Source organism: Crocodylus porosus, unplaced genomic scaffold (assembly GCF_001723895.1).
Source record: "Crocodylus porosus isolate Cpor-Errol unplaced genomic scaffold, CroPor_comp1, whole genome shotgun sequence".
In the NCBI taxonomy this organism is placed as follows: domain Eukaryota; kingdom Metazoa; phylum Chordata; order Crocodylia; family Crocodylidae; genus Crocodylus; species Crocodylus porosus.
The window spans coordinates 16,785,336-16,804,820 of record NW_017728948.1 but is presented as its reverse complement, the minus strand read 5'-3'; the positions used below and the strand labels follow the sequence as shown (position 1 = coordinate 16,804,820).

Below are 19,485 nucleotides of genomic sequence, written 5' to 3'. Positions count from 1 at the left end.
AAGCACCCATTTTGAATGCCTTCAAGATACATTTGGATGTTTATCTTGCTGGGATCCTATGATCCCTGCTGACTTCCTGCCCCTGGGGCAGGGGGCTGGACTCAATGATCCTTCAGGGTCCCTTCCAGCCCACATGTCTATGAAATCTAGGTGATAGTGACCATGAAATAATTACATTTATGGTCCATCACAAGGCTGACAAAACAGATACCAAGCTCAAAGTCTTAGACTTCAAAAACGCAAATTTTAATAAGCTCAGGTCACTAGTAGAGAATGCCCTGAGAGACCAAGGACCACAGGTAAAGGGAGCATGAAAAGAATGGTTGTTCTTAAGGATACAATCCTTAAGGCTTAGAGAATATCCATTCCCTTATGGAGAAAAAGTAGCAGATGAGTCAAAAACTCCTCTTGGCTAAGCAGGGAAGTTGCAGCCCTCCTACAGAAAAAGGAAGAGGCATACAAGCAATGGGAGCTTGGGACAGCCTCTAAGGAAGACTACTTGTAGAAAACAGATTAGGCAAGCTAAGGCAGAAACCGAACTAAAACTAGCTACAAGAATCAAGGACAACAAGAAGTCCTTCCTTAGCTACATAGGGAGAAAAAGGAAAACTAATGGGAATGTGCAGCCACTGCTCAATGCCTCAGGATACCTGGTCACAACCACTCAGGAAAAAACGGAAGTCCTAAATGACTACTTTGCCTTGGTCTTGCACAAGACAAAGGGGAACAACGTGCCAGGTAGGGCAAAGAACAAGCAGGACGGGACTGACACCATTCCCACCACTGTCATAGAACTGGTGTATGATCAATTAAAGAAATCAGACGTATATAAATCAGCAGGACCGAATGAATCCCACCCCAAGAGTGCTGCAAGAGTCGGCCGAAGCAATTGCTGAGCCCCTGGCAAAGGTCTTGCAAAATTCATGAGCCTCTGGAGAAATCCCAGAGGACTGGAAAAGGGCCAGTGTTGTACCCATCTTCAAGAAGGGGAAGCATGAAGACTGGGGAAACTACAGGTCAATCAGCTTAACTTCTATTTCAGGGAAAATCCTTTCATCAAAAAGGCTATATGTGACAAACTTGCAGAAGGCATGACACTGAATGACAGCCAGCATGGCTTTGTCATGGGCAGGCCTTGTCTGACCAACCTCACTTCTTTCTATGATCAGGTGACTTGTCACCTGGATGAGAGAAAAGCGATTGACATCATATACTTCGACTTCCAGAAAGCCTTTGACCTGTTATCCCACAAGGTACTGATCAGAAAACTGGAAGATATTGGGCTCAACTGCAGGACCATCAAGTGGATACGAAACTGGTTGCGAGGTAGGACACAGACAGTCCAAATGAATGGATCGCTGTCATCCTGGCGGGATGTGAACAGCAGCGTACCCCAGGGGTCAGGACTTGGCTCTGTGCTGTTCAGTATCTTCATCATCAACCTGGCTTAGGGGATGAAAAGCCCATTGGCCAAGTTTGTGGATGACACCAAGATATAGGGCTGTGTGGACACAGCCACAGATAGGCTGCAGATACAAGCAGACCTAGACAGGCTGGTATGTTGGGCAGAACGGAGGAACCAGATAAGGTTCAATGTAGAGAAATGCAAAGTGCTGCATCTGCGAAGAAAGAACCCCCAGCACACCTACAGGGTGGGCATCGCTAACCTGACTAGCATGACAAATGAAAGGGATCTGGGGGTAGCAACAGACCCCAGCATGAACATGAGCCGGCAATGCAATGCAGAAGTCGCTAGAGCCAATAAAACTCTGGCATGCATCAATTAATGCATCTCCAGTAAATCCAAAGAAGTGATTCTCACGCTTTACTCATCATTGCTGTGGCCGCAGCTGGAGTATTGCATCCAGTTCTGGGCACCGCACTTCAACAGGGATGTGCTAAAGCTCAAGAGTGTCCAGAGAAGGGCCACCTGTATGATCAGGGACTTGCACTGCAACCCATACGAAGTGAGGCTGAGGGATCTCAGACTCTTTAGCCTAAATAAAAGAAGGCTGACAGGGGACCTGATTGCAGCTTACCTCTATATCAGAGGTGTGCATCGGGGCTGGGTGAACAACTGTTCACCAGGGCACCCTGGGGGAAAATTAGAAACAACGGCCACAAACTCCTGGAGAGAGTTTCAGGCTAAACATTAGGAAAAACTTCTTTACTACTAGGGTGACCAAACTATGGAAACAAGCTCCCCCAGAGGTGGTGCAATCATCTACCCTAGAGGTCTTCAAGAGAAGACTGGACTGAGGATGTCTGACCCCAGATGTCTTTCCTGCTCATGCAGTCAGTTGGACTTGATGATCCTTCAGGGTCCCTTCCAGCCCTATGATTCTATGAAAGCTGAAACTGCTTAGATTTTAACTTTCATCGGTATAAACCTCCTGCAAGTAAAGGGAAATTGTCTAGGAGTGATAGCTGTATGGTTATGCAGTTATTCTAGCCTCATAAGGATACAGTTTATTCATCTTTTAAGCTCTATATCTAAAAGAAGTAAAATATTATCAAATGCCAGTTGTTTTTGTTTCTTACAGTAGTATGTATACAAAAATATTTTATATTTAAGAAGCCCCCTCAAAAAAAAAAAGGAATCTCAAAGGAACCATGCAACTTCATGGCACATAACAGACAGACATTAATTACATGACATTAACACAGGATACAGAGCACAGAATGTAATGACACAGCAAGAAAATGTTGCCCAGAAATTGTGAGGCAAACTCATACTCAGATGAATAAAGTATTTCTATTGGGACCTTTGAGAGGAATTAATTAAATTTAAAAATACCCATGTACAAAATATTATATACAATTTGATTTCTGCTGTTTCGTACTAAATACTTGAGCCGATGCTATTAAGATTTGAACCCATAAAATGGACAGATGAGGCAGTTTACCCATTTCAAAACTAATGTTTAAAACATCAACACATCCGTTCTGCTTAAAGACAGGGATGCGAGTCCAAAACAAGTGACTAACTTCCATATTATGCTCATGGTCATTATTCAAAGGTGGAGCCTCTAAGAATTTCCTGGTATTGTTGTCTCCCCTTCCAGCAAGTCTGCTCTGAAATATTCTAAACGTGTTCTGACAACATTATATTGTATTATACTAGAAATAGCCGTGTTTGTACAATCAAATACCAAATTATAGAGCAGCAGTAGCAAGGCTATAGTTAGAACTGGACATTTCCATTCTAAACACTTAGTTGTCATTCACTTACATGGTTTTAAAGTGAATTACCTTCTGGATGGATATTTCTCTCATTCAGTCTTTGAAAAAAGAGCTTGGTAGGTCTCAAAAATGTTGCTGTTCTGCACAGGGATAAAACCAATAACTTTCAAGGTGAAAGACAAGGAGGCCAACCTACCCCCAGAGTCAATTGCCAAGTGATCAGTCAGGGCACCCATCAAGGATACGGGAAAGCAAAAGACAAAGTCTTTACTTGCCTAATGGAGCTCAGAGATTTGCACTGCAGTGTCCAACATTTTCAGATGAATTCCCTAACCAGCAAGCTATTGGATAATCTGGGTGTGGTGTTTTTCATTTTTTCCTGCTGGAGCTGTTCTACTTTGCATAAATAACTGAATATTCATTAGGCCAGAGAGCAAGAGATTGACTTTTTAGCCCAGCAGTTATGGCACCTACCTGGGATGGAGGAAAACAGAATGATTATGCAAACTAAAAAAAGTTCCTAAGGGAGAGAGAGATCCACCCCCAAAACAGCCAATAGTATGGTGGTTAACACCCGATGGTACAACACCCGCTGGACCATCAGACAACTAAGCCTCCGTAGATTTAAATTGGAAGGAGATGAGTTCCTACCACCCATGTAAGTATCCTAAACAACAATCTCCTCTGGAGTCCATCTATCAGCATATCTCTCGTTTTAGCCAGCAATTCCATCCTTTTAAGAACTGGAACACACACTGCCATGAAAAGTGTTGATTCAATTTGATTTCTGAATTAGCATTTATAATCAAAACCAATTTTAGTCAGACAATTCCTAATCAGTTTTTGTTTCCCCCTAGAAGATTTTGTTTTGCTTACTAAAATGTAAAGATAATCTACCATTCTCAAGTTCAGAATATGTGCTAAAAATCAAATAAAAAAAGTATTTCTAGTCCTTGAGACAACTTATCAGGTACTTTAGTACAGCTGGATAAATTGCTTTATTTTAAGACTTCAGATGAGAACATGAAAATGGTTCTCAGTGAGGAACATTTACTTTCTCCCCGCTTAAAATAATGATGAAATAACAAAATTATTCATTTTACACTGGAGAGTTGCATAGTTCATTGCTTCTGTAAAACAAGCTCATCACACACTAAGGGCTCCTTGTATCCCTCCATTCTGCCTGAACATGATCCCATCTTCCTCTCTTTGTAACAGACTCTAACATTTCCTCCCATGATCCCTAGGGTTCTATATGCTCCCCATGACACCCTTCCCCCCATCCCATCCTATAGATACTTGTGACCTTGCTCCCTTCTCCCCTCCCAGACCACCACTTTCTTCCCTACCCCACTCCCAAACTATCGTTTTTACTCAGATTTAAAGAAACAGGAACACAGCTATTGCTGCCTGCTTCTCTCTCTCCCCTCACCATGGAACAGGCATGGGGGAAGCAGCATACTAGGAAGGAGGAATGAAAGTTTCCTCACTATCCTCTTCATTTTCCCGCTCAGCAAGGAACATTTAATTTAAAATTCAAATGGATTCTAGTTTTCTGATTTTAATCAAAATCAACAAGTTGGCCTAAAATGTTCCCCAAAATCTGATCAAAAACCAAGACTCAAAGTTACTGTATTACATGCCAAAGTTGACTTAGGCATTTGCTTTATTCAGCCAATAACAATAAAGGAGATGATAATATGTATTTTTTAGATGGCAAATTATGCCTGTTCAGTAAGTTATACTATTTACTAAGTTACGCATAGAAACTGGGCACATATCAAGACATATACATATTTCACTCTCAGGATCAAGAGCACTGGTCAAATGACTCTCTGTTGAACCGAAACAGACTAGTAAAAATATATGACTAAGCAATTAGTTCGTACATTTAATCAAGTCATGTGTACTTTAGAGGTCTTGGTAGGCAGTGATGAGTCAAAAGAAGTCAATGTTTCACATGGCCTACTATACCCTACAATAGAACCATCACCATTCCTGGATCTTACAGCTGCATCTCCAGAAGTGTTATACATCTCATCCAGTGCACCAAATGCCCTGATGGGAAATATGTTGGAAAAACCAAACAAGAACAGTGCACCAAAATGAACACACACTGAAAATCCATCAAAGACAAGAATACCCAACTACCTGTGGAGGCACACTTCTCACAAGACCATCACAACTTCTCTGATCTCTCAATTCTAATCCTCAAAGGGAACTTACAAAACACCTTTTGTAGATGAGCCTACAAACTTCATTTCATAAATCTACGGCATACAAAAAGTCCTGGACTCAATATACAGGGGTGTAGGTTGTAGCCATGTTTATCTAAGGACATAGGTAGACAAGGTTCTTTGAGTGAATCTGGTATCTTTTATTAGACCAACTTCTAATTCAACATAGACATTGGTTTGATGACACATTACAACCTGCCTGACATCTGATTCAATAGGTACCTGCTTGACCTAACCTCTTACATTCTTCTTTTCCCCCCACCTTTTTTCCCTTTCCCTACTTTCCTGCCCTTTGTCTCCCTGATTTCCTACTATTTCCTTCTTCATTGAGAGCCTTTCTTACCCTGTATATTTACCACTGTAATGTTTCCCTTTGGCCTTTTTCCCCCTGCTTTCTTCCCCCTCCCTTCTCTGCTTTACCTTTTGTTTCTCAAATCTACTTTTTTATATTTACATCCTCTCACACTTTGAGCTCCTCTCATACTTGTTTTCTTGACCTCCAACTATTATTTTTCACTGACAGCTTCTTTTCCACCCTGTAGTCTATCACTGTAATGTTTCTCTTCAGCTTTTTTTCCCCTGCTTTCTTCCCCCTCCCCTCTGTTTTACCTTTTGTCTTTCTAATTGTGACCTATTTACATTCTCACTGACATCCTGTCACACTTTTAGCTTCTCTCATTTCCTGGACTCTGAGAATAGCAGAGACTCCCTAAGCCTGAAGAAGGGTGACTGTGCCCAAAGGCTTGCTAAGAACCCTTTTTCCCCCCAACTACTCAGTTGGTCTAATAAAATACATCACATCTACTCAAAAAAACTTGCCTCCCTATATTCTTAGACCAACACGGCTACAACCAAAAACCCAGCAATGTTTCACATGGCATGACAGGGAGCCAGAGGCTTCTGTCACTTTAAGTAGAGAATGCATAGTATTGCAGGAAGCTGCCCCAGACCAAGCCTCATGACCGGGAGGGGTGGGGCTTAGAGACATATATACCCAGGGCCAGAAGCAAAGTGGGCAGTCTGGCCCTGTATGCTGTGCAAGAAGCAGCTCCAGGGAGAGAGGGGCTTCAGGAAACACCGATGGACAGCCAGGCTACCCAGGGAGCTAGATGGGGCAACTGAAGTGGACGTACGGCTTGGGGTGGGGCTTTGGCCCATAGTGAGGATTAAGATAAGGTTTGGGAAGCAGTTTGCTTGTGTGTTATATTTAAGTTTCTACACTGGAGGACCAGATTGTGGCTATAGGGGTGATATAGTGGGCCAAGATTAATGTCCCTAGGACAATTTAGTGCCTGAGGGCAAGACTGGTACTGGTCAGGTACATGGAGCACAAGGTAGTTGAGGGACTGTAGCATTCTGGGACCCTGGGGCAGCCTCCTGCAATACTATAATTCCATCAAGGCACAACAGGTGAGTTAAAAAAGGGAGGAAAAACCAGAGTGAGGCAGGTGTTGCTTGGCCATCAGGGAGTATCACAGCCACCCTCACAGCCAGATATGCTACACATGGAAAGAATGACCACTAGGAGCATTAACTCAAGTTCTCAAAAAATTCTGAAAAAACTAAGGTCACAACTGAAACCTGTAGCTTACACACATACCAATTTCAAATTAGTTACTTTATTCCAACCATCAGTTAAATTTATTCCAGTCATTGCTTCCAACCATCTTATGTATTTGGGAAAATTGCTACACTATTCCTATGTGATAGAAATTTTACACAGAACTTGAAAATTAAAATTACCTCAAGATCATCCAGTGAACGGGTAATGCTAAATCGCTTAGATCTTCCAAATGATCTCCGAACAGAAGAACGTTGAGGGGCCTGAGCTAATCCAACTGAATGCCCAAACTTTGCACCCTAAAGACAATAGAAAATAGAAAATTATTTTTACTTGTATTCAATTTTAGTACTTTACTTACCTGGGACAAATCTTCAGATGCAGCAACGAATTTTCAGAGGTGTTCTCCTTTTATCCAATTTTACATCTGTTCAATTATACAGAACAATGGGAGGTGTTTCCTCCAGCATCAGCATCACTAAACCAATAATGGTGGATGCCATGGGGGGTAGTGAATATAAGATGATAGATCACTCTAGATCAGTGGTTCTCAATCAGGGTGCCACCAGATCCTTTAACAGGTGCCACAAAATGTGAGGAGGTAAGCTAAGTAGAGAACACAACCTCAGGCTTTTCCCTACCTGAAGGATCCCCCACATACACTGCCCAGCCCCTCTGCAACGACGTAAGCACTGTGATATATGTTGGTTCATTAAATTGTGTGCCATTCAATTCACAAAAAATACGGAAGGGCGCCTCAAGTCTAAAAGGTTTGAGAAATCGCTACTCTAAATATACCTGATTCAATGCTCTCCCTAAAGCATCCACTTCTGTCACTGTCAGAGACAGGAATACTGGTCTGATCCAGTATGTTCTTACATCCTCATAGCACCAGGAGGGAGGGAGGGAGCAGAAATTTCTAAGGGCACAAATAGAGTTAGGCACTCAGTTTCGGTGGGAGCTGGCTGGTCTCCTTTGTGCCTTTGAAAATATCTACTAATCATTAAATTAATGTCATGAACATACTTTTTCCAGCCTAAGGCAAACACTTAGAAAGGAATGAGTTTACAAAAATGAGTAGTCAACAAGAGTTTTACCGTGATTAGAAGAAAAACACAAGACAATCCTAGAACTTTGCTGTCATGACTAGAGAATAGTAAACCATGGTCTCTATACAATGCTTCAAACCTAGAATCCATCTTACCCAGCCCCCGCCTGCATGTTAAACACTCCCCACTTGAGTACTGATATTCTCAGTACTCAAGTTTACACCCATAAATTCCAACTTTCTAAATTAGAGGAAGTATATAAGGAAGTTGCCAGAGTACTCTTTTATTTGACCATCGTAACTAGTATCGTATGCACCTACAAAACAAAATCAAATGGAGTTCTGGGTTTTTAATGCCCTATAAGTATGTTCCACACTACCTTCCTCAAACAGTATATGCAGCTCAATTTATCCAAAGTCTGAACCTCTTCTCTGTTCCCTCACTACATCACCCAAGTTTAGAAGGGTCACTGTATTTGTGTTGTTTTATACATCTTGAATTCCTTCCCCAATACATACCTTTAAATATTCCTTTTCCCTATAACAGATGATGGACTCTACCATATTGAAGCTTTCCTTTATTTCATTTCTGCACCTTCCTCAGTAGGACAGGAATCTTTTGGCTTTGATATGGCAAATCTCTATTACTTATATTTTTATTTTTTCTTTCTAGTGTTAGGACTCACTGTTTCCAACTCTAAAATATCTTCTAAGCATTTTGTTAGTCTTTGCTCAAAAGTCTATACATGTCACATTAAGTAACTAAACAAACATAATTCTACATTTTTATAATTAGATGTTAACAGCTTATTGTACAAAGTAGAGAAAAACAGCTAGCACATTATGCAGCCTTCTCACTGTTACATAAGAGGATTTATCTGACATCTTTACTGAAAAAATGTAATATCTTGCTGTTTGTTTACCCATATGTATTCAATACAGCCCTTTAAAAATATACAAATTCACCCAAATGAACCATATTTACCACTGACTCCTACAAGAATGCTTTACAAATACCGAAGCCTAATATACCAAACAGGAATCTGAACCCAGTTTTTGCAGCAAACCCCACTACTTTCCTTGGCATACCTCTGCAACAGACTGGAACTCCTTTGGTATTTCAGGGAAATATTAGATAATGAGGATGCTTAACCTGACATGAAAACAAATGATGCAGTAGAACTGGTAGGCTTATATTCAATTTTTTCCACTCCCTGCACACACATTTTGAGTTTTTAGTACAGCAACAATTTTCTTCTACAGATAAAGAAGAACTGTGCTGGAAAGGTTACCAGGAAGAAGCCAGATATTTGGCAACTGTAAAGCAGACTACGGAGGTGTGTAACCTGTGGGACCACTTTGGACTGTAGGAGGATTATATGAACCAGACATTTCTGCTTAAAATGATCAACAAAAAATTGAGGCTATTCAAGTGGTAGAATCATAGAAAATTAGGGTTGGAAGGGACCTCAGGAGATCATCTAGTCCAACCCCCTGCTCAGAGCAGGACCAGCCCCAAATAGATCATCCCAGCCAAGGTTTTGTCTACCTGGGTCTTAAAAACTTCCAAGGGATGAAGATTCTACCACCTCTCTGGGTAACCTGTTCCAGTGCTTTACTACCCTCCTGGTGAGAAAGCTTTTCCTAATGTCTAACCTAGCTCTTGTAGCCCTTAGGTTTCAAAGTTAGCATCCACGAACAGGACAGCGCGTAACTTTCAGAGATATTTTTCAAGTTATTTGTAGATGTAAGCAAATATCATCACATTAGTTTACATTTGGTTTCTATTTTAAGGCTGCTTGGAATCTCAAGGTTTAGAATAATTTCTCTTCATTTAAATGAAAGTTTGACTCTGAAGCAATCTTTGGTAAGGAGTGGACCCCATGTTAAATTCAGAAGGATCCACTGCTATTAGCATACAATAGATTGGAACAGTGGTTTATTCCCAGTACACGGAGAGAATGGACAAAAGAACAAATAATAGCAAATTTTAAAAAGGTAAGGACTTCATAGATTTCATAGACATTAGGGCTGGGAAGCACTTCAGGAGATCACCGAGTCCAGCCCCCTGCCCCAGGGGCAGGAAGTCAGCCAGGGCCAAAATATCCCAGCAAGATAAACTTCCAAATGTCTCTTAAAAGAGTCTAGGGTAGGTGCTTACAGTACCTCTGGCAGCAATCTGTTCCAGGCCCTGGGGGCTTGGACTGTAAAGAAGTTCTTCCTTATATCCAGCCTGAAATGGTCTTGGAGGAGTTTGTGACCGTTTGACCTTGTCATCCCTTGGGGTGCTCTAGTGAACAGGTGCTCCCCTAGTTCGTGATGTACACCCATTATATACTTATAGGCAGCCACCAGGTCCCCCCTGAGCCTGCGCTTTTCCAGGCTGAAGAGTCCCATAGCTCTCAACAACCTAGCATAAAGCCTGTTCTCCTGTCCTCTGACGTAACATGTATCAGCTGTTTCCTGGTAACAGTTTGCATCCTTTCCCTTACTGTGCAGTAGCTCATAAGCCATTACGGAAGAGTGGTTAAAGTGGGCAGGTATTTATCCCGCATCAACTTGCTGTAATTTGTCAGTTTGTCTATACTCTCAGTGTTCTTCCTATATTTTACATACACACATGCATGTGTGCACATGTACATCTCTGTAATCAGAAAGCTTGGCTACTTTTCAATTATGCCACTACCAACTACAGAAATACAGCCCGCAGGCCGCATCCAGTTCACCAGGCAATTTCATCCAGCCCGCAGGTGCCCACCAACTAATAGTACCCTGCTCAGCCCACGCTCTTTGTTCCCACCTTTGTGGGCAGAATGGCCCAGCCAAGCCAGCATGTGGCTTCCAGGCAGAGATGCTGCTGCCGCTGCCAGGAGACCTGCTTGGCCTCCCCGGCATCCTGCTTGCTCCAGGCACCAGGCAGGGAAGCAGCAGGGGCAGGGCAGTAGGAGAGGGAGCTGCAGCTGGGATGGAGCACAGAGCATGGGACTGGGGCTGGCAGCAGTGCCCATGCTCAGGGAGGCGGTAGAAGTACAGAGCTTGGGGGGGGGCAGAGTAGGGTGTGAGGGACCCTGCCAGGTTCCACGTTCCATCCTCCCCTACTCTGCTTCCAAGAGCCGGGCTCCAGCCAAGACCCACTTTCCCTTGGCAGAGCAGAAAGAACCACGTCACAGGGCAAAGAAGAGTCCCAGAGACACCGACAGCCTAGGGGAGAACCTGCTTGCCCTGGGCTCCCAGCTGCTAACCACTCCAGCCCTGCTGCAGCTCTGAGCCAGGAAGGATGCAGCTCTGCCTGGCTGGAATTGGGGTGGGGCAGGGGGAGAAAGAACCAGGATGGCAGAAACTCACAGTCCAGAGCCCCAAAAACCCTCCCACCACGCAGCCCGGCCAGGGCCCCACACACCCCTGCCCCACTCCCACCCTCACCGTGGGGTCCTCAATCTGCCCCCTCCCTTTCCCCACAGACTGATCTGCTGGGTGAGGGGGGAGAGAGGAGGTGGTATGGTAGATCCTGGGTTGCCCTTTTCTTCAAAAAATGATCTTCACCTTAAAAAGGTTGAAGACCACCGTCTTAAGACAACTCCAGTTACATTCTAAGTGAAAGAAGATTCTAGACTGCTTTCAGAATCATTAACTCCAGATATTAAGCACATGTCAATGGCCCAGTTTAAAATTTAAAAGGGCTTATTTAAAGTCAATAAAAGAACAAGCACAGCATAAGGAGTATGAAAAAACCACAATTAGAACTATATAGGAATACAAACAAAAATAGGAAGCTATTTCCCAATCAAAAATTCATTTGAGGTTTTCTGACACACTGATCCAAAAATAAATATCTAGCACTTGGAGGACACACAGCCATCACATAACAGCAAACATGGAAAATACAACCACATCCACAATGAGACTAAAACAGTGCCAGAGAAGTGCTTATAAAATCTGTGGAAACCCGTTAAAGTTTAAACATTTGCCTAGCTCATTTGCACAATGTACAACAGTTTTAAAATTGTACGTATAAACCACCTCTCAGCCAGTGAGGGTCTTTCCCTTATACTGAGTGGAAAGCAAGAGATGCTCTGGAGAGCTGACTGAACCCGAAAGCTTCACTAAAGGCAGACAGCTGTTTATCTCCTCCAAATATTTTGTGTCTCATTAAGTTGTTGCTGAAGTCTTCCTCCCTACCTGCCTGTCATATCCTTGCAATGATTTACTCCCTAACTGGACTTTCATTCTGTAAGGAAGACATGAGATGGAAATCTGTTTATCTTACCTACACACAAAGAAACAAACAAAGGAACAACTGCAGCTAATTACAACCAAAGATTTGTGTGTGATCCTAAAGATAACATACCTGTAAGCATTCAAGTCTATAGCTAGAGGAATTGTAGGGAGGATGTCACAGTTCTGCCTACCCTCATTATACTATAAGCAGTTACAGAAAAAACACTACAGCTGAAAGTGTTTTCCAAAGTAACATACTGCCATCTGGCTAACAAATGTACTAAAAACTTTTTTTTTGCTACCTAAACCTTTTTCCTTTTGGTGAAGATTGCCTATCAACTCTTGTACCATCTACCATATGAACTCCCTTCCTGAAACTTACTACTGTGAGACCAAAGAAGCAGAACCACAAGAAAAGATGGGTGGTATAAAATAATTCTAAGAAGGAAGACCAAATTCCTGAAACCAAGCTCTAGGATGGTAGACAAACTAAACACTCTCTGAAAAGTCAGAAATCGGGTATTGTGAAATACTATTAAAGGTCTGTCTCTTGTGATGAGTTCCTAACAAAGTCTGCCTAGATATATGCGAATCAGCTGAGTAATGAAAGGCAAGTACTACAGCAGTGGAAATACCCAAAGTTTGCAACACAAGTATTTGCATTCTCAGTACTAAGTGTCATGGGGAAGGTGTAACATGAGATCTCTCTGAAAGGCTTAATCTTTTTATGCTGTGGCAGCAGAGGAAAAAAGGAGACATCACACAGGAAGACAAAGGCATACAAAAGTGTTATAATATCCCAAGCCCTGTTTTCATTCTTTATTTATAAATTGGCACACAAAAAATAGACTACTACTGCAGCTCTAAGAAGTTAACATATAGAAAGCCGGTACAATCAAACGAAAATGTTTGGCAATTGGTTCAAATTATCTTCTATGGCCAACAGGAATTGTCAAGTGAAGATTTACTGACTTGAAAATAAGCACTGCTCAAAATATAATCATACTTTTCTTTCAAATATGAAATAGCTTTATGGGAAACATTTTTACATGATTACCTGACCTTGCAAACAGGTGTGTGAACTAAATTACACTAATGTCAAAGCATTACAAACAAAATTGGTGAAAAAGTGGGTTAGCAGCAGTCTGTAGATGGCTGTATCAGTTCAGGGAAAGGTGCATGTAGAAATACACAAAATGATGGGGCTTTTGGGAGCAGCATGTCATCAATACTGGGGCTATACAAGAGACACTGCAGCAAACGAGGAATGAGTGAGGACTGAGCATTATGAAACAAGGCTGCAAAACACTAAGATAAGGTAGCAAAGGGCTGGACTGAAAGGGGAGTGGATGAAAAGAAAATAAGATATAGCTTCAATATAGCTGACTTACATTAACTTGCTAAAAAAATGAGTGGAAAAGGATGCCATATTAGAAGGAGGACATTTTTCACTGACAAAATAAGAGAGAGAGGGAAGCTGGGTCAAGAGGATATTCTAATTTGGTGCTTAAGTACAGGAAAGAGAGAAAAAGGAGTCAGTCAGCTGATGAAGTCCTAAAAAAAAAAAGTTCCTATCAATTATTCACAACCAAATGAAACCAAACACTTTTGCAAAAAGTCTGCTCCAATCTGTTTAAAGAAATTCTGAGCAAAGAAGACGCCTCAGCTGATTCTGATGTATTCCAGTAAGTGCCTTTATCAAGCATCATAATCTTTTTAACTAAAACTGAACACAACTTACCTTTTACATTTTACTGTATACTTTCTTTGAACCTCTGTATACTCTAGAAATGTTTACAAATACCATATTAGCTATTTATCCAGAGCTCTTGGTGAATTTGTTCAACAGACAAACACAATCAAAGCCTTATGTCCTCTAATAAGTACAAGCAGTAATATTAAAAGAAAGAAGAGTTTTAAAAATGGGACTGAACGTTACAAAAGCAAGATGTACAAAGAGAAAATACACAAAACAAGAGGAAGAGTTCCCAAGAACAAATGTCTCTGAAAAAGTGCTCATAAAAATATGCGCTTATATGATATGTACCAAGTTCTAGGAGTCGCAGTACAAAAAATGAAAGTTAGAGATATGTGCAGATATCCATAAACTATTTTTAATTTTTTCCCCAAAACCCATTTACCTCTGGATTGGAACAATTACTCCATCCCTTGGCATACAGCTCTCTCCCAGAAAATTTGATTCCTTGGAGAAGTATTCCTGCAAACTAGACCACAAGCTTGAGACAAGCCTGCATCAAGGGAGGGCAGTACTGTTCAGACTTTGTCTATACTGCCCTAGCATTAGAGCCTGGGAAGAAGGATGGGACTGAGCATTCTCTTCCCCTGCCCAACACATCTGAGTCTTCTAAGATAGTGGAGGTCAACATTTTTGGCAGACGTGCCACAAATTTAGCCTGCGCCTCCACCACTCTGATTCCCTTCCTGTGTTTTCTGCTCCCTGCCACACACAGGGGCTACCCATGCCACTTGTGCCATTCATCGAACAGGCTGGTGTGTTAAGGCATTCCAGAGCCAGAAACTGGCCAGTTTGGTTGTTTCAGGCTCATCCCCAGAGCTTTTAAACTTACCAGAGAGTGAGGGTTTGAGAACAGACACCATGATGAAGAACGCTTTTATCAGCAAACTTCCAGCTGTGGAGCATATTAGCAGTTTTCCACAAAATTTGTAGGTAAACACCCTACCGTAGCAGGATCAGCCACTCTTGCATGGCCCATATTGCAACCTCTGTTGCCATTTCTCCCACTGCCATTTCCTCTTGTCACCAACTGCCACCAGCAGTTAGTTGTAGGGAAAATCAATGGCAAGAAAGAAGCTGCATTAACAAATTCAGGATACACTCAGTCACGTTCTCCCTGGACAACACCACTGCCACTGTAGAGATGTTAGCCCTTTAAAGCCAGAAAGGACAATTGTAATAGTCTAGTGTTATCCCTCCATAACAAAAGCCATAAATTTCAGTAAGCAGTTCTTACATCTAACTAAATAACTGGAGAACGGGTTGACAACTTGGGGACTGTCTAAACAGGTAATATGAGACCACAATTATCTTGTCCTTCCTATACAGCTAAATAGAACAGGTATCCTTACTTGGGACCCATAAGGAAAGAATGGAGATGTAGTAACAGGAGCACAACTTTCAGAAAGACCCTGTAACAGGGAGCCAAAGGCCCCTGTTACTCAAAAGGGTAGCACCAAAGGCTAGCCTGGTGGTGTAGGTAGGCAGGTACCTGCATAAGAACAAGCTGGAGGAAAAGGGCAAACTCCCAGACAGCCACGGAATAAAGGCTACAAGCAGCAGGGCTCAACTAGAACGAGGAGCAAGCTGCCCATTAGATGCAAGGAGACAACACCTATGTGGGACTAGAGAATCACTCAACCCAAGGCAGCAGGACTCCAGGGCATACAAATCCAGAGCCTGGAGGAAGGTAGGCAATCAGGCCCGGGACACTGAAAGGAACAGGGCTCCCAAGAGAAAGAGACTGCTGGAGACACACTGGCAGACACCAAACCACCCTAGAGTGGATGAAAGCTAGCTAACCATTTATTTTACCCAGAGTAAGGGAGGTCTTGTTTTAAAACGGATACTTGCCTTTTTGTTCTAGTTTAAAATGGGGGACCATATGTGGCTGTAAGAGGTGGAAAGGAGGCCACAAGGTTGCTCGAGGGGTGTGCCAAGGCTTTAAGCCCTGCCAGGGGCATGGGCACAAGAGCCAGGTAGCAGAGACTGAGAGGGCCAACGCCAGAAAGGGGCAAGAGAGACAGTCTGAGGCCAAAACGGCCAAAGCCTAGAGTCCAAGAAGGGGCAAAATCAGGGCCAGGGGGCCCAGAAGCTGAGGTCTGGCCCAATGAATCTAGACTGAGGGATACACAGCCGGAGAAAAGGAGACAAAGCCAGGAAGGCCGATCCTCTGGGCCCTTGGAGCAGTCTCCGAACCCATTTTTGAATAGCATCAAGGTATAACAGGTGAAACAATAGGGAATTGCCACCAGGGGGAATTGCAACAGCACCTCTGGGCTTGGATCCCATCACAGACCCCCCACTTTGATTTCAAGGCTCCAAGTAATAGAAAATTTATTCCACATCTTTTCAATCTGTTCCAAAGACTACGGTAACTTTACACTCTTTTTCCATTTTGAATTAATTTTGTGTCAACTTCCAACTACTAAATTTTGTTATGACTTCAGTTGCTACTTATAGATAAACCTTCTCCCTGGATAAGTTTTTACAAACTTGACATTTTTCACTTCCTAATCTTTTCTTCTGTACACTAAACAGATTGAGCTCTCTCAGTCTTTCATTATAATATATATTTTCCAGATCTCACATTATTTTTGCAACTCTTACCTCAAGCACAAAAAATATACTAACACAGTATTCTATTTCTGCCTCCAAAAAATTAAAATTTACTGTACTGAGCCTTGTCCTGTAAAGAGATACTGATGTTTGTATCCCTTCTATACCAAAATAGGATTGGAAGGTACATGAGCTCATCTAGTCCAGCCCCTGGCTCACAGCAGGATCACCACTGACTAAACCATCCCAGCCAAGTCTCTTAAAAATATCCAGGGATGGAGATGCCAGAAATTCCCTAGGCAGTTTGTTCTAATGCTTGACCATCCTCTTAGAAAGTTCTCATAGAAGAATCCTGAGCACTTTGGGGGGCAAGGGGGAAATATGCTGCTTTCTGTCATGCTCCAGCCTTACCCAGCAACAGATGCCGCCAAGCACTCTCCCCACGATCTGGGAAAGCCCCTATTTGTTTTGCTGTATGGCCTCGTCCATGTGCTGGGGAAGCCCCATCCCCTTTGGAAAACCCCGCCAATATCTTGGCGGGAAAGGTGTAACCAATCAGGGTTTGAGGTTGGGCTTGTCATCTGGCCTATAAAGACTGGGGTGGAGTTTTCCACCCAGACAGAGAGCGCACAGACACCAGAGCATGGCGACGAGGATGGGATCCTCAACAGAGGGAGATGAAATCCAAGTGGGCTTGAATGCCCACTGCCCATGGGGTCGCGGCCGCCGATCTGTGACGACCCCAGACAATCTTTGGGCCCACATAACCTTCCATCAGGCAGGTGGCTCGCGGGACGCGGAAGTGTCAGGATACCTCTCCCTGACAACCGGAGAAAAGGAATGGGCGTTTTCGCTCACCCCCGCCGCGTTCGGCTGCGTGATGGGCAGCCCCACGGGCACATTCCGACCGAGGGGAGAAGCGAGCGCCCTGTCAGTGAGTGGAGGAACTAACGTCGCCGTCAAATCTAAGGATCATCCACCAACTGTCTGCTTCGGAGGGACGACTCATGAAGCCCCGAGAGGCCATGGTGGCATACTCCAAGCTCGCCAGCCACCACCCGACCGATCCCCTCCTGAGCAGGCTATGTTCATCTTCCTTTTGCACTGTAGCAGCTTGACGAAGCGCCAGCTGCGCAGACTGGGGGACAAGGGCCAGGAGGCTTTGGCTGCCACCCTAGGCTTCGGCGATTGGGAGTGACTCGACTTGCCCGGATCCACTTGAGCCCACCACAGTTACTGTTTAATGTTTGAATTTTAACGTTGATAACTCTTTGTTCGTTTAATGTTAATAATTTTGCTTGTTTTATAGGTGTTCATCCTAGCAATGAGGTTTTTAGCTAATCTTTTAATTATGTGTAGTCTCAAGCATTAATTTGTATTTGTTTTGCACCTTGTTTGAATTGGTTGTCGTATACACCCAGTTGTGTGTTGAGTCGAGTGCTTGACGGCAAGGGGGCATGTCACGCTCCAGCCTTACCCAGCAACAGATGCCGCCAAGCACTCTCCTCACGATCTGGGAAAGCCCTTATTTGTTTTGCTGTATGGCCCCGTCCACGTGCTGGGGAAACCCCGTCCCCTTTGGAAAACTCCACCAATATCTTGGCGGGAAAGATGTAACCAATCGGGGTTTGAGGTTGGGCTTGTCATCTGGCCTATAAAGACTGGGGTGGAGTTTTCCACCCAGAGACAGAGTGCGCAGACGCCAGAGCATCCATCGCTCAGTCAGCTAGCTAGAACAAAAGCCAGAGCTTCCACCGCTCGGTGGGTAGGCCTGGCCAGCTTCCCACAGCTTCTCCTGTCTCCGGAGCAACTGTGTGCCGATCGGTTCGTTCTCATTCTCGGGATATCCATCACTTTGTTTTACATCCATCCCTTATTCGAACCAGGACGGATCATTTTGCTTTTCATTCGTTTTGTCATTCGTTCATCCCTCACCCGAACCGAGATCCATTGTTTTGTTTTGCTCGTTCGTCCCTCACCTGAACCGAGATCCATCGTTTTGTTTTCCGTTCTTTCGTCTCTTACCTGAACCGGGACAGAATCCACCCGTGCAGCCACATTCACACTGGTGGTGCGTAAGCGAGAGACTTTGTCGTTCGTTCATCCCTTATCCAAACTGGGACTGAACCAAGTATAACTGCCTGCGCAGCCACATCTACATCAGTGGTGCGTAAGAAAGAGATCAAATAAAAAGAAAATGTTTTGGAACCGTTACGAGTCCACCTCTCCCTCTCGCAAACTAACATCAGGGGATAGAACCCACTGGGGCAACTGCCGCAGCCTGGCTTGTGCCCCGCACACTTTCAAAAAATGAAACCATCAAAAACATGTAAACAAACAAACAAAAAAAAGAAAGAAAGAAAACCACTGGACATTTTGATAAAAGAAAATCCACTATTGTCTAGCACCCTAATCACAGTATAGACAAAGAAGCACCTTGAATCTTTTGACTGTCTGCACTCCAAACTTAGCTTGGGTTCAGTATGAAGAAACTCAAAAATGCATGGTACTAATGCAAATGTAAAAGGTGAGACCCTTATGCAGACACCAACATTTAAATCTCAACAAAGCCTTCCAATGTACAGAGTTGGCACTGTATTTCCCCAAAGCTAAGACAGCCCCCACCCCCTACCCCCCAATAATTGGAGTCTATATACAGAAAATTTATAACTGTGTTATAATTCTCCATGTATAGAATCTAATTATTAGAGCAGGGGTTTTCAAACTTTTTTGGTCAGGGTACCCCCAGTGGTCAATCAAGCAGGGGGCCCCTGCACAACAGTGAAACCGGAAGCCGGCTTCTCCATGCCATTGCTGCATAACCCCTGGGGCCTGCCAAAATACCCCCAGGGTTATGCATACCCCCAGCTGAAAACCCCTGTATTAGAAAATTGTCTTAAACTTCTTCTCCCTACTATTTGCA

At 43.3% G+C, this 19,485-nt stretch overlaps 1 protein-coding gene across 2 annotated transcripts in view; it reads right to left on the bottom strand.

The window, feature by feature from the left end:
* RGS12 (regulator of G-protein signaling 12) overlaps positions 1-19,485 on the bottom strand; it is a 159,864-nt gene that overhangs the window by 108,067 nt on the left and 32,312 nt on the right. For both annotated transcript variants that reach the window (XM_019552849.1, XM_019552848.1), the window contains exon 3: positions 7,164-7,280. In XM_019552849.1, coding sequence (XP_019408394.1) covers positions 7,164-7,280 — 117 coding nt within the window. The remainder of the gene's footprint in view (positions 1-7,163; positions 7,281-19,485) is intronic.